Consider the following 27,941-nt stretch of genomic DNA (forward strand, 5'->3'; position numbering starts at 1 on the left):
TTTTAGAGAAGTCTTGATCTAATTTACATTTTAAGATTACTCTGACTGCTGTGAGGAAAACAAATAGAAGACAAAAATGGAAGCCAGGGGCTGGGCACAGTGGCTCACACCTGTAATCCCAACACTCTGGGAGGCCGAGGAGGGCAGATCACTTGAGGTCAGGAGTTCAAGACCAGCCTGGCCAATATGGTAAAGCCCCATCTCTACTAAAAAATACAAATATTAGTCGGGCATGGTGATGCATGCCTGTAGTCCCAGCTACTTGGGAGCCTGAAGAAGGAGAATCACTTGAACTCAGGCAGCAGAGGTTGCAGTGAGCCGAGATCACACCACTGCACTGCAGCTTGGGCGACAGAGTGAGATTCCATCTCAAAAAAAAAAAAAAAAAAAAAAGGGAAGCCAGGAAACATCAGTAGGCCACTGGTGCAAAAATTTATGTTAGAAATGGTGGCAACTTGCACTAAGGTGATAGCAATAGAGATTCAGAGAAATGAACAGATTCCAGAGATACCGTAGAGATAAAATTGACATGATGTTGTGACAGACTGGATATAGGAACAGAGAAGTAAAAGGAATTATCAAAGATAACTCTGAGACTGCTAGCTTGAGCAAATGGGCACATATGGTATTAAGATGAAATAAATATAAAGGCAAAACTAACGAGATCAGTTTTGGAAAAGTATAGAGTATGAGATGCTTATAAGACATCTAAGTGGAAAAATCAAATAGGCAGCTGAATATCCTGTGCTTGCATTATAATTCCTTTACAGCATTACGACATAGTGAAATTATTTAGTGTCAGCTTCCCCATTAAAGAGTAGGTACCATGTATTTTTATCCTTATTGCCTTAGCACCTAACCCAAGACATAAAACACAGCAAGCATTCGATAAAATGTTTTCTTAACAAATATTCTCTTCCAAAATACACCCCTCAAAAACATCTAATTTACTACTTCAGTTCACATTGAAATATTTTACCCTCTCTGAAAACTGGAAATATTAACACATCTCATCCTCCAGAACTTCTCTCATTTTTCACATAATCCCATAATTATCGATAGGAAGCTATCGATCTCAGGTTCGCATTCTCTTACCCGTCCCCCATTAAGACCCTAATGGCTTCATTCAACATTCATTTATTAACTAAATTAGTTAACTAAATATTAATGCCAATGTCCAGTACACTAAGCTCAACAATGGGCTTACCAAAAGAGAGAAATACAGTGCATTTCTTAATGGAATTAGCTCTTCTTGAGCAAGGCGCAAATATATATACAGATACACCACAAGGCCGTAACTATTTTGACAAATGTATAAATAAAATACTTTGGGGAAGAAAACAAGTACTTCCCTCTTCTTTGCAAGGAAAGACCTGGGAAAACTTCCTTAAGACCAAGGAGATGAGACAGAGGAAACTCCCAAAGGAGCTTTCTTGGCTCCTTCCCAGAAAGCCAGGTAATGTCTATAATTATTCTCCCTATAATAAAGTCCTTATCCAGACTAATCTGGGTAGTTTTTTTTTTGTTTTTTTGTTTCTAAAGACGGGTTCTCACTATTGTTGTCCCAGGTTGGTCTCAAACGCCTAGGCCTGAGCAATCTTCCAGCCTCAGACTCCTCAGTAGCTGGGACTACAGGTGCACGCCACCACACTCGACTTGAATAGATTTTTGATCCTCAAAAGTGTTTTAAATCACCAAATATTCGTTTGTTTGTTTGAGACAGAGTTGCGCTTTGTCACCTAGGCTGGAGTGCAGTGACATGATCTCAGCTCACTGCAACCTCCACCACCCGTGTTCAAGTAATTCTCCTGCCTCAGCCTCCCCAGTAGCCGGGATTACAGGCGCACACCACCATGCCCAGCTAATTTTTGTAATTTTTTTTTTTTTTTTTTTTTTTTTTAAGCAGAGATAGGGTTTCACCATGTTGGCCAGACTGGTCTCAAACTCTTGACCTTAAGTGATCCACCCGCTTCGGCCTCCCAAAGTGCTGGGATTATAGGCATGTGCCACCGCGCCCGGCCTAAATATTTGTTTTTTAAATATCTTGAAGATACATTTGCAAATACGATAGAAACCAAAACATTAGCAAAGCTACTTTGGGTGGTAGGATTAGGGTAACTTAGATCTTTCCCTTTGGTGGTCTTTTTGTTTTCTTTTCCTTTTTGGGAGACAGGGTCTTGCTCTATCACCCAGGCTGGAGTGCAGCAGCGCAATCATGGCAGCCTTCACCTCCCAGGCTCAAGTGATCCTCTCACTTCAGCCTTCCAAGTAGCTGACACCAAACATATGCACCACCACATCCAGCTAATTTTTTTGTTGTTGTTGTAGAGAAGAGGATCTCACTGTGTTGCCGAGGCTTGTCTCGAACTTCTGGGCTCAAGTGATCCTCATGCCTCTGCCTCCCAAAGTGCTGGGAGCCTGGGGCCAGCCACCATGCCTAATCCTTTTCTTTTTTCCTTTTTTTTTTTTTTTTGGAGGAGTTTTGCTTTTGTTGCCCAGGGTTGTTGTCCAGACTGGAGTGCAATGGCACAATTTCAGCTCACTGCAACTTTTGCCTCCCGGGTTCAAACGATTCTCCTGTCTCAGCCTCTTGAGTAGCTAGAATTACAGGCACAATCCACCATGCCCGGCTAACTTTGTATTTTTAGTAGAGACAGGGTTTCATCATGTTGGCCAGGCTGCTCTCAAACTCCGGACCTCAGGTGATCTGCCCACCTCGGCCTCCCAAAGTGCTGGGATTACAGGCATGAGCCACCACGCCGAGCCCATACCTAACCCTTTTCTTTTTCCTCTTTTACTGTTTCCTCCAGATTTTCTGGAATAAGTGTGTTTATTTTGTTAATGAAACTAACAACAAAAAACTCTAAAAGACCTAAATCTAAGGAGTTTAGCACCAAAAAAATTATCAAGATGGTGCTTAGTGTTTTGTCAAGAACAAACACACAGGAGATGACAATTCAATTCATAAAATCCTTCTAGTGGTCAAACTGTCCATATATCATCCAAAGCCTTAAAAATAAAACTTTTAATTTAATAATTCCACTTCCAAGAAATTAATCCAAATAAAATGATCAGTGATAAAAACAAAATTGTTCAAGAGTATATATACATATCATTTACAATAGCAAAACATTAAAAACAACTTTACTTTCCAACAATTCATTCATCCATTTAATAAATATTTATTCAGTACCTATGTGCCAGGCACTGGAGATACAGCAGTAAACAAACTGTACAAGAATCTATATCGAAGTACCTGCCCTCAATGGAGCTCACAGTCTAGTGGGGGTTGAAAGATAGGATATAGACAATAAAATAAATGTGTAAAATATTTGGCATGTTACATTTTGATACACAACATGAAGAAAAATTAAGCAAGGAAGAGAGATGGGGAGTAAAGGGTGGAGGGTTATATAGATTGTCAGGAAAGGCCTAAGGTGGTAGCATTTGAGGAAAGGCTTAAAGAAAGACACTATTGCTTTATATCTAGACAGGGTACACTTGGCATTGAATGTATCATACCCTTTTAAACTGCTCTGATGATAATGCAATATACTTTTTTATTCTAAGTAGAAAAATAATCTAAGACCTAATGATTCCACAGACCTTAAAAAGTTCAAGCCTTGGCCGGGCGCAGTGGCTCACGCTTGTACTCCCAGCACTTTGGGAGGACAAGGTGGGCGGATCACCTGAGGTCAGGAGTTCCAGACCAGCCTGGCCAACATGGTGAAATCCCGTTTCTACTAAAATTACAAAAATCAGCTGGGCGTGGTGGTGGGTGCCTGTAATCTCAGCTACTCAGGAGGTTGAGGGAGAAGAATCACTTGAACCCGGGAGGCAGAGGTTGCAGTGAGCTGAGATCGCGCCACTGCACTCCAGCCTGGGCGACAGAGCGAGGCTGACTCCATCTCAAAAAAAAAAAGTTAAAGCTTACAGCCACTCATGGTCTGTTCCTACCAAAATTTTCAATTTTCTCTCATCTTCACAACTGCCCCCAGATACAAATAAATTGCTTCATTTTTAGGTATCCCTTATTGAACATTACGTTTTACATTATTCACAAAAATGATGACCTTAATAAACACCGTATCACTTAGCGTTTCTGTCTCATTTAGAGTTAATTGCACACTGGTTCAATGTTAACAATCTAAATTCTGATTCTCAAGTACCCTGGGCACAGCTCTTTACCTCAAGTTTCACAAAGAATGTCATACATGAAGAAAAATAAGGTAGTACTCTCTACTCCTACTGCAACTTTCCAGCTCAGGATTACTTGGGTTACGTAAGGGCCTCATATATTCCCTTTGCCAGAAGGAATTTTGATAGATGATACAAATAGGGCACTATGCCTGCTTACACCTGCATTCCTCAGTTCATCAGCATTTCAGATGACTAAGGGAATACTCCTAAGCTCTAACGTCTGTAAGGTAACAGATGTATAATTAGGTGAGGCTACTGTTTAAGGATGGAAATGGTGATTGCCCTCTGTTTAAGGCTACCTCAATTCAAATTTTGTACAAAACACTGAGCCAATCAAGTGAAAATACCATAAACAAAACTTCAGAGTACCAATAAAAAGGAGGATGTGTAAGATGCTATTGAAAGATGCTCAATACTACACTGAGATGACCTTGAGAACTCATGGTGTAGGGCAGGGGCCAGCAAACTGTCTCTGTAAAGGGCCAGAGAATTAAAGTTTAAGCTCTGTGAACCAAATGGCCTCTGTCAACCCTGCCACTGTAGCATGAGAGCAGTCAGAAAATATGGAAGCAAATGGACATCTCTGTCTTTCAGTGAAACTTCACTTACAAAAACTTTACAGTCCCACAGGCCATAGTTTGCCAACCCATAATATTACGCATCAAGCTAAATGTGTACTGATCCTAAAATAACATCAGTTTTTCTTTTCCCTTTTGTTGTGTCTAAATTCCTAGTGTTCCCTTTCTGTTACCTATAAACAGCAGGATGCTGAAAAAAAACAACTTCCTTAAATTAGCTGACAATTTAAACCATGTTTTTATAAAGAGACATGAGGGTATGTAAATATAAAAGAGAAGCAGTTACAAATTCTAGATAAAGGCAGATGAGTTGCACACAAAATGGCTTAAAAAGTAACTTATATGAATTTAAATCCACCTGATAAAAGGAATTAAGGTAGAAATAAAGATTTAACTATAAAAATGTTCATTAAAAATATTTTTATAATGAAAAATCAAGAACAGCTTCTATATGCCACATCTAGAGGACTAGTTGAATAAATGATGGTACATCCATACAATGCAACCGTTTAATACAACAGAAAATATTTATTGATTAAAAAAAGATGTTTCTGATTTGATTATTTCTTTAAGTAGGCTACAAAACTGAAGGTACAGTATGATCCCATTTTTGTAAAAAATAAATTTATATATATACAAATAAGCATACATAAAACCACCTGGAAAGATACACCAAGATATTTGCAGTGTGTACCATGGATGTTGAAATTATTTCTGGCTCACTAGTTTTTTCTAATTTTTTTAGAAACATATTAATTTCATAATAAGAAAATCATTTTAAAAATATAAAGGAATAACTAAAACAAGTACAGCATTACTTAGGTTAACATGTTCTAAATAAACTCTCAAAATACAGGAGTTCCATCAGTTCTTAGACCTTCAAATAGTGATTTCTCCTCAGTCTCCAAATGCTGGCTATAAAGGTTAAGAAAACTTTGAGATTACATATATTAATAAAAAGAAATATTTCTAATAGGGTAAGTTAATAAGACTCCTCAAATAGAGTTACTACAGGAAGTCTGCATCATTTATTGAACCACTCCCACATGAACAACCAAGAGTTTAAGACACAAATCCAATTTATCTATTTTAGATACTGCTTCTAATATTACCAAAGGGGTTGCCCGAGGTTTGAATAGAAAAAGTAATTATTATTATTGATGCCACTGAAGAGAGGATCTTCAATCACCAACTTTGGGGAAAAAGGAAGGAGGGGAGGGAGGGGAAGCCATACTACAATGTGATGGATCTCAAAATTCCATGAGAATTCCATATTCGGGGTCCAAACACATCTGTAAGAGACTCAAAGGTCAATTAATCGTTATTATGTCCAATGCTAACTCAATCCTAGATAGGCTACTGTTAGCAGCCAGTATAATACTGAACTACCTGCCTAGCCCATCTTTCAAATAATACTTCAATGAAAACTATTTCTCAAATGAATCTATGAATAGCAATGACAAAACAATGTAGCAGAAAACATACAGACATAAAAAGGTTATAATTATACTTACATAAAATTGTATGTGCACCTAGACAATGACTCAAATAAAAAAAAAAAATAATTTTCCGGGGGGTGGGACTCCCACCATCAGTACATATATAACCAGACAAAGAAAAAAAATTTTAATTAAGTATAGAATACACTCGTTTACCAAATATAATTTATTCCTGAACTAACACATTGTTTTCAGCGAGGCACATAAAGCAAAAGTCTCAAAAACATGCACATTTATAAACCACCTAGCACCTGTCAAATACTTTACTACTGTATTAGTCATCCAATACCAAAGAAAATGAGATTTTGAAAACTCACCATTCAGGCCCAAAGTTCAGTGTCTGCGTTTCCGCTGCCATTCTTTTCCGTATTTTTACAATAGATTTTTATATGTGGAGAAACCTGTTAACGAGAAAAATATCTCCATACGATTAGTTGAGATTAAATGTGGAATTCCAGGCCAGAAAGTACAGTTAGAGAGTGTTTTATTTATGCTCCTCTCAACTAGAGTCACAAAAATGAGATTTTGAAATTCCTACTTAAAAACAATACTATAGCAGGCAAAGTGAAATGAATAAATCAACCCTTATATTCTGACTCCCCACCTTTCTATGTTAATCTGGGGGAAGGAGGCATAGTTTAAGATGAAGCTAGTGAGAGAGGTAGGAACAGACCACACAGGGCATTGGGGACTAAGTTAAGGATTTTCTCCCTTTATCCCTGGAACAATGGGCAGTGAATGAAAGGTAAAATAGATTTACATTTTAGTTCCTATTACTTCCTAGTAATGGCTCCCCTATCACCATGAGGTACATCAAAGATTATTAAAATAAGGACCCTCCTTACCTATCACATAGCTTCTGCCACAACTCTCCTCACCTTCTGCTTATTAGCACTTTATACCCTAGTGATTTTTTTTTAACAGTGTGTCTCACTATGTTGCTCAAGATGGTCTCCAACTCCTGGCCTGACCTCAAGTGATCTTCCTGTCTCAGCCTCTTGAGCCTACTGCTTCTTTTAAAAATTATCTTGGATCATGCCAGGAACCACCAGGCAAGGTGGCTCATACCTGTTAATTCCAGCGCTTTGGGAGGCCAAGATGGGAGAATCGTTGGAGCCCAGGAGTTGGAGATGTGGTCTCTAAAAAAAAAAATTTAAAGATCAACTGGGCATGGTGGTACATGCCTGTAGCCTTAGCTGCCTGGGAGGGTGAGGTGGAGGGATCACTTGATACCAGGAGTTTGGGGCTGCAGTGAGTTGTGGTCCTGCCACTGCACTCCAGCCTAGGCGATGGAGTGAGACCCTGTCTCTACAAAATAAATAAATAAAAATAAATTTATAATTTGGGAGGCCAAGCCAGGCAGACGGCTTGGGCCCAGGAGTTCAAGACTGGATTGGGCAACAGCGTGAGACTCCATCTCTTCTTAAAAAAAAAAAAAAAAAAAGTTTTTAAAAAAATAAAATATAAATTTTTTTAAAGTTGCTTCTGATTGTCAAGTTAAAATAATAAACTAATGAATTTCACAAGTGACATTTCAAAACTAATCTTAAGATATGAGAGCTTTAAAAAATGGAAAATACTATAAAAATTGTAAATATAACTGGCCCTCCACATCCATGGGTTCTAGTCCATGGATTCAACCAACCTCGGATGGAAAAAAAATTTTTTAATTGCGTCTGTACCAACATGTATAGACACTTCTTTTCCTTGTCATTATTCCCTAAACAATACAGCAGAACAACTATTTACACAGCATTTATGTTGTATTAAGCATTATGAGTAATCTAGAGGTGTTAAAAGTATATAGAAGTATGTACATAGGTTATACGCAAATACTATGCCATTTTACGTTAGGGACTTGAGCATCCAAGGATTTTAACATCTGAAGGACATCCTAGAACGAATCCCCATGGATACTGACGGACAACTGTATACTGTAAAATATCTCTAAGATACACCACACATGGCACTGGGGACCAAGTTAAGGATTCTCTCCCTTTATCACCATGTTGCTTCTGTTTAAATGATCTAAAAAATAATAAACTACAAATATGTCTAAAGCTTAGAAACAGCAAAGTAAAAGTGTGTTAACCTTCATAATCAGCTATTCATTTACCTGCCTTCCTTCTGAAAGGTACTTCCAGCCCTATGTCAACCAAGCAGACTCCAAGGGAGATAATCATGTTCTTACTTGACCCTGACTCCTTGCTCCCCTACCACACAAAAGGTGCAAACCAGACTAAAACTGAGGTAAACTTAGTACCCTCCTCATCACTTTTTTTGTTTTTGTTGTTTTTCTTTTTTTTTGAGACTGAGTCTCGCTCTGTCGCCCAGGCTGGAGTACAGTGGCGTGATCACGGCCCACTGCAAGCTCTGCCTCCCAGGTTCACACCATTCTCCTGTCTCAGCCTCCCAAGTAGCTGGGACTACAGGCGCGTGCCACCACACCCGGCTAATATTTTTGTATTTTTAGTAGAGACAAGGTTTCACCAGGTTAGCCAGGATGGTCTTGATCTCCTGACCTCGTGATCAGTCTGCCCTGGCCTCCCGAAGTGCTGGGATTACAGGTGTGAGCCACTGCGCCCAGCCCCTCCTCATCTCTTAAAACAACCGGTGATTCAAAGAAAACATAACTGCCGGACATGGTGGCTCACACCTGTAATCCCAGCACTTTGGGAGGCCAAGGTGGGTGGAACCAGCCTGGGCAACATGGCAAAACCCTGTCTCCACAAAAACATACAAAAATTAGCTGGGCATGATGGTGCAAGCCTGTAGTCCCAGCTGAGGTGGGGGGGTCACTTATGCTGTGGAGCTTGAGACTACAATGAGTCGTGATTGCACCACTGCACTCCAGCCTGGGCAACAAAGCGAGACCTTGTCTCAATTAAAAAAAAAAAAAATTAAAAAATTAAAATAAAAAAAGAAAACACTTTTTTAAACATTTTAATTTCTCTGAAATTAGAATGCATCTTAAAACTGATGCCAAGTTACAACTGCTACTATCTGGGTGCAAGTTGTGTTACAGCTGTCTGAACAAGGGCCAATTTTTTAAACTGCTGTTTTAAATGTCTTCAAAATAATACGATTCTGTATCAAAACTAAATTTATTGTATAACTGAAAGGAAGCAAATACAGCCATGGAGTATTAGTGAAGTAACTATTCATCATTCAAAGAATGATTCCAAGTGATTTACAGGACCTCAGAAAGAAAGGGGGGAAAGAACATACAAGCCAATGGAGTCTGTTATCATTTGCTACCGATACTGATGACACTGCACAACCCATATAACCACATGCAGCAGCCCTGAAGTACTAAAAGGGGTTGAAAATTAAATAGCTTATATTGCTCTTAAAATCTTCACAAGCATCAAACGACTAAATTTTAAACTGATGACAGAGTAATAGAGCATTCCCTTAACTACTGCACCACCAATACTTTGAACGACTGGTGGGGAGCGGGAGGAAGAAAGCAGGAGACTTCTATGATGCCAAGTTGAAAAGTGATTTAGAAAAGTCAGACTAAATACCCAGAAATCTTAGGACTATCTTAACAAATTTATTTTACTTCTATTTTCATTTTCATACATGCAATAAAAGGATATACTGTTTAATAAAAATCCATTCTTATTTGCTAAATAAGTTTAAAAGAGCTTTTTTAAAAATATATAAAATAATTCTAACAAGAAAAGCCTGTGCCAGATGTGCCAGGGTCTTCTTGGCAGTAATGCACAAAATGATTAATCTTATAGTTGACACATGTTAGATTCAATTAAAATTATGGTACATTCCAAATGAATGACTTGTCAAGGTAGCAATGATCAGACCCCAGGAAAGGTGCCCACTGTTAAACTGAAACAGGCATCACTGCTTACACATCAGCCTTACGACTTTTTGTAACATAAATCAATTCAGTGTGTTTTCTAAAAGTATGTGGACCTACTTGGATGACAAACAGAGATGAAGAGACTACATCAACTAGAGCTGTGGAGACCACATCAATTGTAAGGTTTTTCTTTAATACTAAACATCCTGAAGGAACGGTTTTACCACCATTTCAAGCCCCATCCAGCCAAATGTTTTAAACTCAAGTTTTAAACTCAAACCCGTAGAGGATTTTAGGGCACTGAATAATGGCTCTGCATTTATAAAGCAAGTCAGGATTTAAATCAGACTGAATTTATAAAGCAGGTAAATCTCAACTACAATTCAAAGTATTTGCTATTTGTGAAAATACTAAATTCATTGTTAGTGATTTAATTTTTTCCCCTTTAACTTACTACAAGGCCATCACATATGCTCACATAGGTTCTGGAAGTACAAAACTCCAGGGTCACTATTAACACAAATGATACAGATGGAGCCCCTACAGGCAGCAGTCTTGAAATATAAACGAAGCCCCAGATTCAAGCAGCATCTAAGGAACAATAACAAGCAAGGAAATCCTGTTTGGGTCTACTTTATCATTGCACCTATAAATCTTTGAGTACTGCAAAACTACTACAATGCACAACTATTAAGAGCTCAGAAGATTTTTTAATGTCTTGAGCTGGGAACCCAACTACCATTTACAACATGGTTTCCACAAGAAAATTATTTCCTAATGTAAAGATTTCTTTTTTTTTTTTAAGATTGAGTCTCGCTCTATTGCCCAGGCTGGAGTGCAGTGGCATGATCTTGGCTCACTGCAACCTTCGTCTCCCAGGTTCAAGTGATTCTCCTGCCCCAGCCTCCTGAATGGCTGGGATTACATGCATGCACCACCACACCCAGCTAATTTTTGTATTTTTAGTAGAGACGGGGTTTCACCATGTTGGCCAGGCTGGTCTCGAACTCCTAACCTTAAATGATCCACCTGCCTCAGCCTCCCAAACTGCTGGGACTACAGGCATGAGCCACTGCACCTGGTCCCTAAAGTAAAGATTTCTGAAGAACTCTTAAAAACCCAAGAATATTTTTTTCCTGTCTCAGCGCAGGGCGCCCACAACTTGAGCTCTTTCTGCTGCTCCTCAGCTCTCAGATACAGCTGATGCCATGGATTTCGGAAACCTGAAAAGCCCTGCCGGCCTCCAGGTGCTCAACAACTACCTGGTGGACAAGAGCTACATCGAGGGGTATGTGGCATCACAAGCAGATGTGGCAGTATTTGAAGCAGCGTCCCGCCCACCACCTGCTGACTTGTGTTACGCCCTTCATTGGTATAATCACATCAAGTCTTACGAAAAAGAAATGGCCAGCCTTCCAGGAGTGAAGAAAGCTTTGGGCAAGTATGGTCCTGTGGATATGGACGACACTATAGGAAGAGGAGCTAAAGATAGTAAAGATGATGATGACACTGATCTCTTTGGATCTGATGGGAGGAGAAAAGTGAAGAAACGAAGAGGCTAAGGGAAGAACGCCTTCCACAACATGAATCAAAGAAAGCCAAAAAACCGGCACTTGTTGCCAAGTCTTCCATCTTACTAGATGTGAAACCTTGGGATGATAAGACAGATATGGCGAAATTAGAGGAGTGCATCAGAGGCATTCAAGCAGATGGCTTAGTCTGGGGATCATCTAAACTAGTTCAAGTGGGATACAGAATTAAGAAACTTCAAATACGTTGTGAAGTTGAAGATGATAAAGTTGGAACAGATATGCTGGAGAAGCAGATCACTGCTTTTGAGGACTATGCGCAGTCCATGGATGTGGCTGCTTTCAACAAAATCTAAAATCCATCCTGGGTCATGGCATTTAAATAAAAGCTTGACAGGTTAATTAAAAAAAAAACAACTAAAAATAATAAACCAAGTTATTTAATTATCAAAGAAAGAGACCTGCATTACTCAGAACAATGTTCTGCTCATTCTTCTTTATGATTCAAAGCAGGAAATCTAAGAGGCATGAATGCTGGAGAAATCTAACTTATGCGCTTAAAAATACTGTATTCTCTTAATTCTGAGTTGCCCATCCCGGACAGCTCCTTCCAAATCAATTTCAATGAGCCCAGGTTTAATGCATTTACATGTACTAGAAGCATGGTCTTACACTCTGCCTCTAAATTAGTTGGAATGGAAACTGTGCATTATTTCTGAATAGTCTTTTCTAAGGATGTAATGAGGTGTTAAAAGGAGCTTAGGGCAACATTTTAAACCCCAACTATCCAAACGCTTTCAGCTCAAACGCCTAGAAGACTTGTGACCTTTAGAAAACAGCTCTGGAGGCCAGATGCAGTGCCTCACACCTGTAATCTCAGCACTTTGGGAAGCTGAGGCATGCAGATCACTTGAGCTCAGAAGTTTAAGAACAGTCTGGACAACACGACAAAAACCTCATCTCTACACAAAATACAAAAGTTAGTTGTGCGTGGTGGTATGCTCCTGCAGTCCAAGCTACTTGGGAGGCTGAGGTGGGAGGACTGAGAGCCCAGGAGGTCGAGACTGCAGTGAGCCTTGTTCATGCCACTGCCCTCCAGCCTGCGCAACAGAGCCAGACCCAGTAAGGAAAAGGAAAGGAAAAGAAAAAGAGAAGGGAAAGGAAAAAGAAAGGGAAAAGGAAAGAGAAAAGGAAAAGGAAAGGGCTCTGAGTTTATAAAGCAATTCAGGATTTGAACCAGACTCTGGACGCTCTGCTCCATCATGCAATCCTGCCTCTGTAGACTGTTTTTCGTTGAAACTATGACCTCCCTTCTTTTTGTTGAAACTATGATCTCCCTTTTCCTCCATTACCAGCACTATCCTCATATTTCTTTGCCCATCTTTATTTCCCTCTAAATTACGGAATGGCAAAGAGGGCATGCAGAGAGTAGGGGTGTCATTTTAACAACAGCAATTTAAAAATCTGCCCACAAATTTGTAACCGGCCACTGGCTGGGAGAGATGGTCCCACCCCGCAATTAATTACAAATTTGATTTTTTTCTCCCATGACCAATGTGGCATGGGATCACTGACTGATCACATTATCAAGGCACTACTGTTTTCAGTTTACTGGTCAGCCAGTCTCAAAAGCCCAGATCATCTGAAACACTCTCTACTCCATCCCTTATATCCAGTCATTTTGTCTCAAATTTAGCCTACTTCTCCTTCAAGATTCCTCTTGCAATTCCTCTTTCATTATAGTCCAAACTGTATTAATGTATGTCTGGATTATTATAACAAAAGTTCTCATTTGCTTCCCTGACTGGGCCTCAAGTTCAATTTTCCTAAGGCACCTTTTTGATCATGGCCTACACTCCTCTAAAAAAGTCCAATCGAACCTACTATGTATCATCAATCTGACAACCCATGCCTCCCTCCCCAACTCAATCTCCTATTGTTTCACCTCCCAACTCAAAGCCAGATGAGAACTTTCTACCGTCCACTGCATTTTCCTTCCTCTTTAGTTGTGCTATGACATACCCTTCCCCCAGAAGCCTGACCTCCCTCCCTTAGAATGGCTCATACAAAACCAAGGATCTATTCAAACACCTACTCCATAAAATAGTTCCCAAAGTGTAAAAGCACTGCTCCCTCTGGAAGGGAAAATCTAAATAAAACACAGGATACAGAAATGGAATGGAATCTATAGGACTCAATGTTGTGGGTATTTTTCAAATGTGTATTATAAAGCTTAAAAGGAAGCAGAAAACAGAAAAACGAATTTAGGGGGACAGATATTGAGGATGGTTTTGAACAAAATAAGTGCAAGGTGCTTGACTGAGGAGCTATCCAAAAGACCTAGAGTTGAAGAGTAATCAGAATAGAAAGACACAGATTTAATGGAAGTGAATCCATAGAGTTACAACCAAAAATTGAATAAGGCTACCCCAAAGCAGAAATCTTAAGAAAGAACAAGAACAAAGCCTCACCAATCACTGTACAGGCTGATACAGGAAGAAAGAGAAAGACTACAGAGGTAGAGATCTCTAGCCCAAACCCTTCACTAAACTCAAATTCACTGACTCTAGTTTTCTCCCCCAAGGTACTATTCTCACCACATTCTCTATAACTAAAATAGACCCATATTAACCTCCAAGAAGTTCATAATTACTCTTGCCTCCCCACTATTCCCATTTCCTGAGGTAAACATGTTAACAGCCTAGTGTGTATGCCTCCATACTTCACATTCAGACAAACATGTTCACATATATGTGGTGGGGAAAGGGGATTAGCTATTTGCTATTATAAAGCAAGAATCATACTATATACCTTATTTTGAGACAGGCAATTCTCTCAATATATTTGCATGGACAAACTTCCAATAAACAGATAAAGAGTTAAGTTGCAGTTTTTAAAAGCTGTATAATGGGCCGGGCACAGTGGCTCATGTTGTAATCCCAGAACTCTGGGAGGCCAAGGAAGGTGAATCAAGTTGAGGCCAGGAGTTCAAGACCAGCCTGGCCAATATGGTGAAACCCTGTCTCTACTAAAAATACAAAACATTAGCTGGGTGTGGTGATGCACGCCTGTAATCCCAGTTACTCAGGAGGCTGAGGCATGAGAATCATTTGATCCCGGGAGGCAGAGGCTACAGTGAGCTGACGTCGCACCACTGCACTCCAGCCTGGGCAACAGAGCAAGACTCTGCGCCAAAAAAAAAAAAAAGCAAGCTGTGTAACATTCCACAGAAATGGATGACATGGATGACTTTTACTTTTTTGCCTTTATGAACAATGCTGCAATAAACAACCTTTTATTCATATATTTATGCTTTTATCTCTACTAGATAGACTTCTAAAATCACAGGTGCTTAGTGTATAATATAATTTCTTTATAGAAAATTAAAGTTCACCTAAGTGACAGTCCTCTAGAAAGAAGAACTAGAGGTATGGAGTGGGCGAGATCTATCTTCCATTGAGTTATCTTTTTGTACTTTCGAAATCTTGTCACGTATATTTTAAAATAAATTTTAACCTAGTAGAAATCTCAAATCCTCAAAAGCTATAGGACCTATTTAAAAACTAAAAACTATTTTATTTATTTATTTTTTAACTTTTATGTTTTTGAGACAGGGTCTCACTGTTACCCAGGCTGGACTTGAACTCCTCGGCTCAAGCAATCCTCCCACCTCAGCCTCCCCAGTGGCTGAAACTATAGGCATGCACCACTGTGGCTTATTTACTTTGCTCTTTTTAAAATTTTTAACAAACGGTATTTGGGGGTGGGGAGAAGGGTGTGCTCCCATATGATTTTTTTTTTTTTTTTTTGTGAGACAGAGCCTCGCTCTGTCACCAGGGCTGGAGTGCAGTGGTGCAATGTCGGCTCACTGCAACCTCTGCCTCCCAGGTTCAAGCGAGTCTTCGGCCTCAGTCTCCCCAGTAGCTGGGATTACAGGCGCTGAACACCACACCCAGGTAATTTTTGTATTTTTAGTAGAGGCAGGGTTTTGCCATATTGGCCAGGCTGGTCTCAAACTCCTGACCTCAAGTGATCCACCCGCCTTGGCCTCCCAAAGTGGTGGATTACAGGTGGATTACAGGTGTGGGCCACGGCACCCAGCCTCATCTTGCTTACCTTTTACACTCCAAACTGCAAAAAGTTAAAAGCCATTACTACTACTGGCCACCTGAAGGGCTGACCAAAGGATCCATGTCCTGAGCTCTTCTGGTCTGCAAACTTTTACAAGTAGCCCCAACCTCTTCTACAGAATAACACACTTCATATACAAAAATATATAAATAAGGGTGGATTTTCTAAACAAAATCCCATGAAATATTTTCTTTGATCCAACATAAAAATCTAATGGACACTGCTAATATTATCTGGTAACCCCTAACCAGATTACTTGTATGCATTATGAACAAGGAATACAATGATAACTCCTGCCCTCAAGGCGCCAGTCTAATAAAAAGACAATGAGTACCATGTGATAAGCACTACAATGAACTATGCAAAGTAAGCTCTGGGAATACTGGGAAGATTATCCTAAAATGAGAAGCATAACACTGAAGATCTGTTGAATTATAATATTTGCTAGCATTTATTGAGAGCTAACTATGTGCTTACTAAGAGTTCAAAGTGCTTCATATATATTCTCTTAATTTGACATAGATTCTTTGGCCCAATTTTGTAGATGAGGAAATGAGGCACAGAGAAAAGTTAAGCAGCTCGCACAAGGTCAAACCCGTATTATAAGGACTCCAAAAACCAGATACTATGAATGAGGCAGTCTTTAAGGATAAAGGGGTAGAGGGGGAGGTGCAGGAAAGGGTAAAGGAGAAAGACCTAGGTTCTTTTGGAAGATAATCAATTTGTTCAATAGGCTAAAAAACTAATGTGAAGATTGGTAAAGCAGTGGCTACATCACAAAAGGCTTTGCATTTCATATTCCAAGGGAAATGAAAGGTTATGAAAAGACTTGGGCAGGAAAGTTTCCAGGATAAAATTTGTACTTTAGAAAGATGACTGAGGATAGTTATCTGGAGGAGAATGAATTCAATCTAGTAGGGAAGAGTAAGGTGATGAGTAACTAAACTTCACTGACATGAAAGGTTACCAACAACATATTAAGTGTTCAAGGCAAGTTACAGAATACAGAGAATATGATTATATTTAAAATATTTTAAAATACACTGGATATATATAGATATGCCCCAAAATGTTAATACTTCTAATCGGTAGGATTATGGATAATTCCCTTTTCCTATTAAGTTTCTAATTTGTGCATACAACAAAGATGGTAGTGGTACATTTTTTTTAAGGGAAGTATTTGAAAGTTTCAAATATTAGGCCAGGTGCCGTGGCTCACACCTGTAATCCCAAAGCTTTAGGAGACTGAGGCAGGAGGATTACTCGAGGCCAGAAGTTTGAGATCAGCCTAAGCAACACAGTGAGAGCTCATCTCTACAAAAAAATAAAATTTTAATTAGGCAGGTATGGTGGCACTTGCCTTAGTCCCAGCTACTTGAGAGGCTGAGGTGAGAGGATGGTTTGAGCCTAGATCAGGGCTCCAGTGAGTTATGATAGCACCACTGCACTCTAGCCTGGGTGACAGAGCTAGACAGTCTCTAAAACAAACAAACAAAAAAGTTTCAAATATTTAAGTCAAAAAAGAGAAGACTGAAAATTCTTCATTGGCTTCGAAAATGAACTTATTGATGATCTGGAAGAATGCAGTTAGGAGTGCCGTGGGGGACAAAGCCAGATTTCAATGGAGTGAGGCATGACTGGGAGGTGAGAAAGGGAAGACCACAAATGCAGTCAACTCTTTCAAGAATCTTACATGTGAGGCCGGCACAGTGGCTCACGCCTGTTATCCCAACACTGTAGGAGGCCAAGATGGGTGGATCACTTGAGGTCAGGTGTTCGAGACCAGCCTGGCCAACATGGTGAAACCCCGCCTCTACTAAAAATACAAAAAAAAAAAAAAAAATTAGCCAGGCGTGGCAGCGGGCGCTGGTTAATCCCAGCTACTCAGAAGGCTGAGGCAGGAGAATCACTTGAACCCGGAAGGCGGAGGTTGTGGTGAGCTGAGATCACACCACTGCACTCCAGCCTGGGTGACAGAGCAAGACTCCATCTCAAAAATAAGAATCTTAGCTGTGGAAGGCTAGGAGCAGTGGCTCACACCTGTAATACCAGCACTTTCAGAGGCCGAGGCGGGCAGATCACCTGAGGTCGGGAATTCGAGACCAGCCTAACATGGAGAAACCCCGTCTCTACTGAAAATACAAAAAATTAGCCAGGCGTGGTGGCAAAAGCCTGTAATCCCAGCTACTCAGGAGGCTGAGGCAGGAGAATCACTCGAACCCGGGAGGTGGAGGTTGCAGTGAGCCGAGATCATGCCACTGCACTCCAGCCTGGGCAACAAGAGCGAATCTCCATCTCAAAAAAAAAAAAAAAGGCCGGGCACAGTGGCTCACACCTGTAATCCCAGCACTTCGGGAGGCCGAGGCAGGTGGATCACGAGGTCAGGAGTTCGAGACCAGCCTGGCCAGTATGTTGAAACTCCTGTCTCTACTAAAAATACAAAAATTAGCTGGGCATGTGGCGTGTGCCTGTACTCCCAGCTACTCAGGAGGCAGAGGCAGAAGAATCGCTTGAACCCAGGGGGCGGGGTTGCAGTGAGCCGAGATCATGCCACTGCACTCCAGCCTGGGTGACAGAGCGAGACTCTGCCTCAAAAAAAAAAAAAATAAAATAAAATAAAGAAAAGAATCTTGGCTGTGGAAGAGAGAAGAGAAAGAATGGAAAGAAAATTTCCATTTTTTTGTTTTAGATATATCCCCAACGGAAAGTTACTAGCAGAGTCAAAAGGTTAATTTTAACAATTCAATAAAAATATTATGTAAATTAAATCTCTGAGAAGGCAGGAGGTATGAGGGTTTCACAGAACAAACAGAAACAAAAACTACTCCTATCTACTTGTAACCAGAGGAAAGTAGATCCAAATGACTTAGAATGATTCCGAGGTTATGCAGAGTTTTATTGAAGGGGGTAGGGGAATTTAAAAGGAAATTGAGGCCAAGCTAATGCCCATGCCAGGAAACCCAGCACTGAGGCTGAGGTAGGCAGATTGCCTGAGCCCAGGAGTTTGAGACCAGGCTGGGAAACACAGCAAGATCCTGTCTCTACAAAACTTACATAAAAAATAATTTTAAAATAAACAAACCAACAAAAAAACAAAAATAAAGGAAACTGAGGGGAATTCATCAAACTGATGGCTTCAATCTTCTCAGAAAAGTAGGCAAATGACAGAGAAGATGATAAGGTAGGGTTTGAGGAAACTAAAGAAATTGATAGCTGCTGTGTTCTATGCTAGAGGTTTTTTTTTTTTTTTAAATAAACTTGAGAAATAATTATAGTTTAAAACGTTACAAAGATAATACAGAAAGTGCCGTCAGTTTCCCCTAATGTTAACAACTTACGTTACACAATACTTTGTCAAAACTAAGAAACCAACATTGGTACATCACTATTACCTATACTTCAGAGTTTATTCAGATTTCATCAGTTTTTCCAACATCCTTGTTCTGTGCCAGTCTCCAATTCAGAACACCTTGTTGCACTTAGCTACAGTATCTCTAAAGACCCAATAAAGATAGAGAAGTGATATGGTTAGGCTTTGTGTCCCCACTCAAATCTCATCTTGAATTGTAATCCCTGTAATCCCCACGTGTCAAGGGAGAGACCAGGTGGAGGTAACTGAATCATGCGGGCGGTTTCCCCCATGCTGTTCTCATCAGATCTGATGGTTTTATAAGGGGCTCTTCCCCTTTCCGTTGGCACTTCTCTCTCCTGCTGCCTTGTGTAGAAGGTGCCTTGCTTCCCCTTCTCCGTCTGCCATGATTGTAACTTTCCTGCGGCCTCCCCAGCCATGAAAAACTGTGAGTCAATTAAACCTCTTTCTTTCATAAATTACCCAGTCTCAGGCAGTTCATTACAGCAATATGAAAATGGGCTAATACAAGAGGGAAGCTAATCTGCAAGGTGGTTGTGGGCTTCTTTCTCCAACCTAGCAGCCTGAGTATGGGGCAGAGAGCCCACAAGAAACCAGGGTTAGGGTTTTGTCAGCACGGTAAAGGGAAGAATAAGAACACAAAGTAGAGAGTGCTGGCAGAAGTGTGATTTAGACACTGTGGGGAAGGGTGTAAAAACAGAAGACGGTTGACAAATTTAAGATGTTGGTAATGCCAAAAAGCAAGTATAGTAGAAATAAAAATGAAAGCACTAGTAGAACTAGAGATGAAAGTAAAAGACAAGAAACCAGGAACCTGGGAGAACCCGATGGATCAGCTACATAGACTCTAAAGCAACCTCAGGATAATGGCAGAGACAAAAATAGAAAAAACAATGAATCAAAGGGTAAGACCACAGAGTCCTTTTCTGATAATAAGGATGGGAAGAGAGATGCATTGTCAGACAGCATGAACTTCAGAGGAAAGAGAGTTTTGCACAAAGATAGATAAAAAATGGCTAACCTGACCGTATATGATCTATCACCTAAACTAGATAATGTGTGAAAGGATATTAAAGAACTGCATAAAGGAACAGCAGCAAGCTAGGCAGAAGAGCCATCCTAATAAAGGAATAGAATGAGCCTGTGAATGGAGAAGGATGAAGACCCTGATTCTGCATCCTGACATACCCTAGTGCAAGAAAATCTACTGTTAACCTCAGAGGGCTAAAGGGAAGGTAAGATTACCAGGGCAGATGGGCTTCAGTTTCCACAAGAAAGCCTAAAAACATCTTATGAACGCGAGGGGAGAGGTTTAACACAAAAATAACATTTCAGAGAATTCAAGAGGAAAGTCTTAGGAATTAAACAAGAGATTTGGTCAAGGGAAGAAGAAACTCTGAGTGGTATGAAGATCAGACTACAAAAAAGAATGAATAAATAGATGGACTTTCATTCTGGACAATGACAGATGATGACAGGAATGCATGGCATAGTGGAATTGGCAGGTCTCAGGAATTCTGAGAGAACTTGTCCTCACATCTCTGAAAGACAGGGGCACTCAAACCTTTGAGGAAGGAGTCAGAAAAAGACAGTGCCTCTGAAGGAATGTGGGCAAAATACTGTTAGTTCTGAGACCACTCTGTTAGCATATCTTTCTCATGCTGAAAGCAACTCTGACAGAGAAGATGATCAGGTTCTTCCCTCCCTCCTCTGGCCTTTTCTCTCTTTGGCTATTCCAACTCTAGGGATAAGGACTTCAAACAAGTAGGTCTATCACATATTTTAAAGACTTGACTTAAAAACAGCTGAGAGAAAAAAAAAAACAGCTGAGAGAGGCGGGGCACAGTGGCTCATGCCTGTAATCCCAGCACTTTGGGAGGCTGAGGTGGGCAGATCAATTGAGGCCAGGAGTTCGAAACCAGCCTGGCCAACACGGCAAAACCCCGTCTCTACTAAAAATACAAAAATTAGCCAGGCGTGGTGGTTCATGCCTGTAATCCCAGCTATTCAAGAGGCTGAGGCAGGAGAACTGCTTGAACCTGGGAGGCAGAGGTTGCAGTAAGCTGAGATCACGCCATTGCACTCCAGCCTGGATAACAGAGTGAGCCTCTGTCAAAAAAAAAAAATATATATATATATATATTACACTGTTGGTAGGAGTGTAAACTAGTTCAACCATCGTGGAAGACTGTGTGGCAATTCTTCAAGGATCTAGAACTAGAAACACTATTTGACCCAGTGATCCCATTACTGGGTATATATACCCAAAGGATTATAAATCATGCTACTATAAAGACACATGCACACATGTTTATTGTAGCACTATTCACAATAGCAAAGACTTGAAACCAACCCAAATGTCCATGAATGACAGACTGGATTAAGAAAATGTGGCATATATACACCATGGAATACTATCTAGCCACAAAAAAGGATGAGTTCATGTCCTTTGCAGGGACTCGGATGAAGCTGGAAACCACCATTCTCAGCAAACTATCACAAGGACAGAAAACCAAACACCACACATTCTCACAGGTGGGAATTGAACAATGAGAACACTTGGACACAGGGTGGGGAACATCACACACTGGAGCCTGTCATAGGATGGGGGGCTGGGGGAGGGATAGCATTAGGAGAAATACCTAATGTAAATGACAAGTTAATGGGTGCAGCAAACCAACATGGCACATGTACAACTATGTAACGAAACTGCACGTTGTACACATGTACCCTAGAACTTAACATATAACAAACAGCTGAGAGAATATTTCTACATAACTGCTTTTTCAGACTTTGTCTATTACTCAAAATTACACATAAGTGACTTCAAGTAATATATTCCTTATGCAATAATACCAATAAGCTGTCTTCTTCAATAAACTGTATCCTTGTCCTTGACAGTGAATATTTTATAAGCTAGACTTTTTGTCAACTTCTAAATAACTGAGCTAAATTTAGACCTCACTATAAGTTATTTTATCTGATTATTAGTATAATTATTTTTCTTTTTCTCCCTACATTTTTCTATAATTTTCATGACTTCCTCTTTATTTTAACTATTCATCTCCTCTTTGGGACCTCATCTATCACTTTGTGGGCCTCTGAGTACATTTTCCCAGGAGAAGAAAGAAATCAACCTAGGTCCTTCTTATTGTTGAGTTTACAATAAAGAAAAGACAGACTCTGACCTCTCCCTCTTAGCCTGCCATTTTCTTACAGCCTGGAACAGACTAGAGGAACCAAGCAACTTCTGAGCTCAGGAAATCACTTTCAACAAAAAAGGTGGCAAATCTACGTAGTAAATCCCATGTGGGTAAAATCAGCAAGGAGAAGCCAAAGTAGCTGCTGAGTCAGATTCCAGCACAGTGTTTGATACTTAACTTTGACAGTGTTCTCGAATACTGCTTCCCAGAAGTCTTGAAGACGGATTAGCTACCACCACTATTCCACTAAGAACTCAAAACATACACACCTTTGAAAACCCCCTGGATCTTTATTATAAAAATTATGTGGCCGGCACGGTGGCTCTCACCTGTAATCCCATCTACTTGGGAGGCTGAGGCAGAAGAACTACTTGAAGGCAGAGGTTGCAGTGAGCCGAGATCACGCCACTGCGCTCCAGCCTGGGCAACAAAGCGAGACTCTGTCTCAAAAAAAGAAAAAAGTGCTACTACAAATCTCTATTTCCTAGCTACGCAAAACTTACCCAGAAAAAATATGGCGAAATTTGGGATGGAGTCCAGCCAGTACTATGTATAGTCTGCCACAAGACTAACACAGAATGAATACCAAGGAACCTGAATCTGCCCCCATTCCCATTGCCTACCTACGTTTTTCCAAAAGCAGAAAAAAGACCAACTCCTCTAGCACTCTCCACACATACTAAACGAATCAGTAGTTCTGTCCCCACTACAGCAGCCAGCGATTTTTAGTTTAGCCAGATCTGGATTAAGATAACACAAGATTAACAACTTTATTAGTGCAAATTAGTTCAACTACTTCAAAAAAGATTGGCAATATCCATTAAATCTAAACTGTATGCCTACCCTCTGATCCCATAACAAACTGCTACACATACACCCAAGGAAACTGAAGTTATATTTCTACCAAAAGACAAAAGATTCATAGTAGCTTTATTTGTAATTGTCAAAAACTGACATTTGGGTATTATGTCCATCATTGCAAATGTACATCAACAGGTAAATCAATCTGAAGTATACTCATATAATGAAATATTACTTAGCAATTTAAAAAAAAGAACCAGTCAGGCGCGGTGGCTCACGCCTGTAATCCCAGCACTGTAGGAGGCTGAGGTGAGTGGATCATGTGAGGTCAGGAGTTCGAGACCAGCCTGGCCAACAACGGTGAAACCCTGTCTCTACTTAAATTACAAAAATTAGCTGGGCATGGTGGTGGGCGTCTGTAATCCTAGCTACTCGGGAGGCTGAGACAGGAGAACAGCTTGAACCTGGGAGGTGGAGGTTGCAGTGAGGCTGCAGTGAGCCAGTATCTTGCCACTGCACTCCAGCTTGGCAACAGAGTGAGACTTAGTCTCAAAAAACAAACAACAACAACAAAAAAAAATTACTGATATTCACAATGATACTGCAAAATCACCCAGATATCATGTTTAGAAAAACAAGCTGGCTAGAAAAAAACATGTACTGTATGATTCCTTTTACATGATGTTCAAGAAGAGTACTATGGTTTGGGTATCTGACCCCTGCAAATCTCATGTTGAAATCTCATCACCAATGCTGGAGGTGAGGTCTAATGGGAGGTGTCTGGATTATGGGCAGATCCCTCATGAATGCCTTGGTGCCACTCTCACAGTAATGAGTGAGTCCTTACTTTATTTGTTCCCAAGAGAGCTAGTTGTTAAAAACAGCCTGACACCTCCCTCTTCTCTCTCTCTCTTGCTCCCCTCACCATGAGATCTACACACACTGGTTCCCCTTTGCTTTCCACTATGAGTGTAAGCAGCCTGAAGCCCTCACCAGAAGCAGATGTTTCTTGTACCACCTACAGAACCATGAGCCAAATAAACCTCTTTTCTTTATAAATCACCCAGCCTCAGGTATTCCTTTACAGCAACACAAACAGACTAAGACAAATAGATAATAAACGGTGACAGATGTCAGGAAAGTACTCATCATGGGAAGAGAAGACTACTAAACAGGAAGGAGAGGGGAATTGGAGTGCTGGAAAAGTTCACTATCATGATCTAAGTGGTGACTACAAAAGTACATATACATGTAAAAATGTATTGAACTATAAACTTCACATTTGTGCATGTATTTACCATATTTTGCCTATCAATTATTATTATTGTTTCTTAGAGACAGTGTCTCAACTGTTGCCCAGGCTAGAGTGCAGGGCTGTGCCCACAGCCCACTGTAACCTCAAACTCCTGGGTTCAAGCGATCCTCTTGCCTCAGCCTCCCAAAGCACTGGGATTACAGGTATGAGCTACTATGCCCAGCTCCAGTTGTGTTAAATCATAAATGGTTTAGCAATTACAAATACTTCAAGGCCAAGCATGGTGGCTCACGCCTGTAATCCCAGGACTTTGGGAGGCTGAGGCAGCTGGATTGCTTGAGCCCAGGAGTTTGAGACCAGCCTGGGCAACATGGCAAAACCCCATCACTACAAAAAAAAAAAAAAAACAAACAAAAATTAGCTGGGTGTGCTGGTGCTAGCCTGTGGTCCCAGCTACTGGGGAGGCTGAAGTGGGAGGATCACCTGAGCCCGGGAGGTTGAGGCTGCAGTGAGCTGTGATCGTGACACTGCACTCCAGCCTGGGCTACAAAGTGAGACCCTGTATCAAAAAAAAACTTCAGTGAGCATGAAACAAAGCTATTTAAACTATTTTAAATGAATGTCTTCCGATAACATATTAAATTCATTCCCTGCTTAAATTTTTGCCATTAGAAAAGAAAAAACAAAACAAACAAACAAAAAAAAAACACCGGCCAGGCGCAGTGGCTCATGCCTGTAATCCCAGCACTTTGGGAGGCCAAGGCAGCAGATCACATGAGGCCAGGAGTTCAAGACCAGCTGAGCCAACATGGTGAAACCCCATCTCTACTACTAAAAATGCAAAAAGAAATTAGCCAGGTGTGGTGGCACATGCCTGTAATCCCAGCTAGAAGGGAGGACTGAGGCATGAGGATCGCTTGAACGCGGGAGGTGGAGGTTGCAGTGAGCCAAGATCGTGCCACTGCACTCCAGCCAGAGTGACGGAGTGAGACTCTGTCTCATAAAAACAAAACAAAACAAATAACACCATTATCTTGATAAAATAATCTTCAAATATGTCAGCTCCTAAGACCATAAAGAGGTCTACATTCAAATGAAGACTCATTTACTAGGCTAAAGAATGTAGATCTTCTAATGCTTTTTTCCAAATGTCAGAAAACAGCTAAGATGAAAAGGAAAAGTCCAAACATGAGGGGGACCCACACTACTTATAACAGCAGAAGACGGAAAGCAATCTTGTAAAAGTGGCACATTCACTCAATAAAAGACAGCTATAGTAACATCTGCACACAATATAGTTATATATATGTCCAAAAAAGGCAAAAAGAACACAAGACAAAGGAATATTAGTGAGGTGAAATTAATGATTTGTCCTCTATCCTCATAACTTACAATATTCTTTAATTACTTTATAACAAAATGTATTTCAATTATCACAAAAAGCATAGGCCTGGCCTGTTGAAATACTTTTACAGTCCCAACATAAATGTCATAAAAGTTATCACTCATTTCAACTTTAATGTGGTTTAAAATGAATTTTAAGGTTTAAAAAAAAAAAAGGAAATTCTTCTCCCATCTATTATAGCAGAAAACACCTTTTCCTTCGGCATCCACCTCATCTGGCAATACTAAATCTCTTCACTAATAAATACACCAACATTTTTGAGTAACTTTTAAAATATGATCTGTTAACACATTTACTGATGACCAAACTTCAAAAAGCAAACTTAGGCTTCAATATTCACTTTATTACTAAACATTTTACCTAAGGAATTAACAAAGAACTTTTTTTTTTTCCCGGAAAGCCAACAAAAGTCCAAGGAATTGTCTACATCTACCTGGCCCATACACTACACATGAAACCTTGCAAAACATTATTTCTATGTGAATTATCCTTTCTATGGCATGTCTTCAAAAAAGTTACAGATACTGCTTATCTGTATTTACAATTACTGCTGGCTTTTCTCCTTCCTAACAGGAATTCAAATTTCTAATTTACAGTATTGTGATAAACACTGCAACCCAATACAACTCTGAATCATTACCTATGCCATGAAATTAAGGTCAGCTTTACTTCTAACAGCCCAAAACTGAGGACAATCCAAATGTTCATAAATAATGTTATGAACAAACACTGTAAAGTCATACCTTGGAAAATTCTTGGCATTAAAAAACAAACTATTTGCATGCAGCAATACAGATGAATCACAGATAATTATGTTAAGCAAAAGATGCCAGACCCTGCAGCCATAAAAAAGAAAAAGATCATGTCCTTTGCAGGAACACGGATGGAGCTGAAGACCATTATCCTTAGCAAACCAATGCAGGAACAGAAAACCACATACCACATGTTCTCGCTTAAACGTGGCAGCTAAATAATAAGAACACATGGACACACACAGGGAAACAACACACACTGAGGCCTCTCAGAGGGTGGAGGGTGAAGAGTGGGAGGAGGGAGAGGATCGGGAAAAATAACTAATGGGTACTAATCTATACCACAAATCCCCATGACACACATTTACCTATGTAACAAATCTGCACATGTACCCCTGAACATAAAAGTATTAAAATAGGAAAAAAAAAAGATGCCAGACCTAAAAATGATTTCCCTTTACATGAAATTCTAGAAGACACAAATATTAATCAATAAGTCACAGAAAACAGAACAGTGGTGGAGGAGGAAAAATGACTACAAAACAGCTGGGGGAAACTTCTGGGGATAATGAAAATGTTACATATCTTGATTACACTAACAGTTACATCAGTGTGTGCATTTTTGAAAACTCATCAAAATGTACACTTAATGAGTATACTTGAAATAAAGGTATTTTGTGTGGAAATTTTACCTCAGAAAAGTTCTTTTTTAAAAAGACTAAACTTACTAAAAGTAAATAGACTGCACCCCCCAAAAAGCAATGTATTCCAAGACTAAGCTTTAATATTTCTTTTATGTTAAATTGCCTTCTTTAAAGGTATTAAAACAGATGTTAAAGTTTTAGCTAAAACTTAAAACTGAAGAACATTATCTACAACTGTACTGTACACATCACCCATTAGCCACATACATGTGGCTATGTAAAGTTAAATTAAGATTAACTAAATTAAGTTAAATTAAGATTAACTAAAATTTTAAAATCAGTTCCTCGGCCCGGCACGGTGGCTCACGCCTGTAATCCCAGCACTTTGGGAGGCCGAGACGGGTGGATCACGAGATCTCCCGACCTGGCTAACATGGTGAAACCCTGTCTCTACTAAAAAATACAAAAAAATTAGCCATGCATGGTGGCGGGTGCCTGTAGTCCCAGCTACTCTGGAGGCTGAGGCAGGAGAATGGCATGAACCCGGGAAGCGTAGCTTGCAGTGAGCCAAGATCGCGCCACTACACTCCAGCCTGGGTGACAGAACGAGACTCCGTCTCAAAAAAAAGAAAAAAAAAAAATCAGTTCCTCAAGGGCACCAGGGGGAATAACTAACTTCACAGTGGACAAACCTAACAAAGTATGAAGGTCAACATCAAGCATGATAAATCATGCTAACATATATACTCTC

General features: G+C 40.1%; 1 protein-coding gene and 1 pseudogene across 5 annotated transcripts in view; one reads left to right on the top strand and one right to left on the bottom strand.

Annotated features, from left to right (window-relative positions):
• The window catches only part of GIGYF2 (GRB10 interacting GYF protein 2), a 162,440-nt gene that overhangs the window by 116,507 nt on the left and 17,992 nt on the right, over nt 1-27,941 (bottom strand). For 4 of the 5 annotated variants that reach the window (XM_032753782.2, XM_032753786.2, XM_032753800.2 and 1 more), the window contains one exon: nt 6,595-6,678. In XM_032753782.2, coding sequence (XP_032609673.1) covers nt 6,595-6,635 — 41 coding nt within the window. In that variant the 5' untranslated portion in view covers nt 6,636-6,678. Of the gene's footprint in view, nt 1-6,594; nt 6,679-7,345; nt 7,417-27,941 lie in introns of all 5 variants that reach the window. The other variant, XM_058437102.1, reaches the window with a different exon arrangement.
• LOC116810064 (elongation factor 1-beta-like) lies at nt 11,208-12,295 on the top strand (annotated as a pseudogene).

Source organism: Hylobates moloch, unplaced genomic scaffold (genome assembly GCF_009828535.3).
Source record: "Hylobates moloch isolate HMO894 unplaced genomic scaffold, HMol_V3 SCAFFOLD_1, whole genome shotgun sequence".
NCBI classification, from domain to species: Eukaryota; Metazoa; Chordata; class Mammalia; order Primates; family Hylobatidae; genus Hylobates; species Hylobates moloch.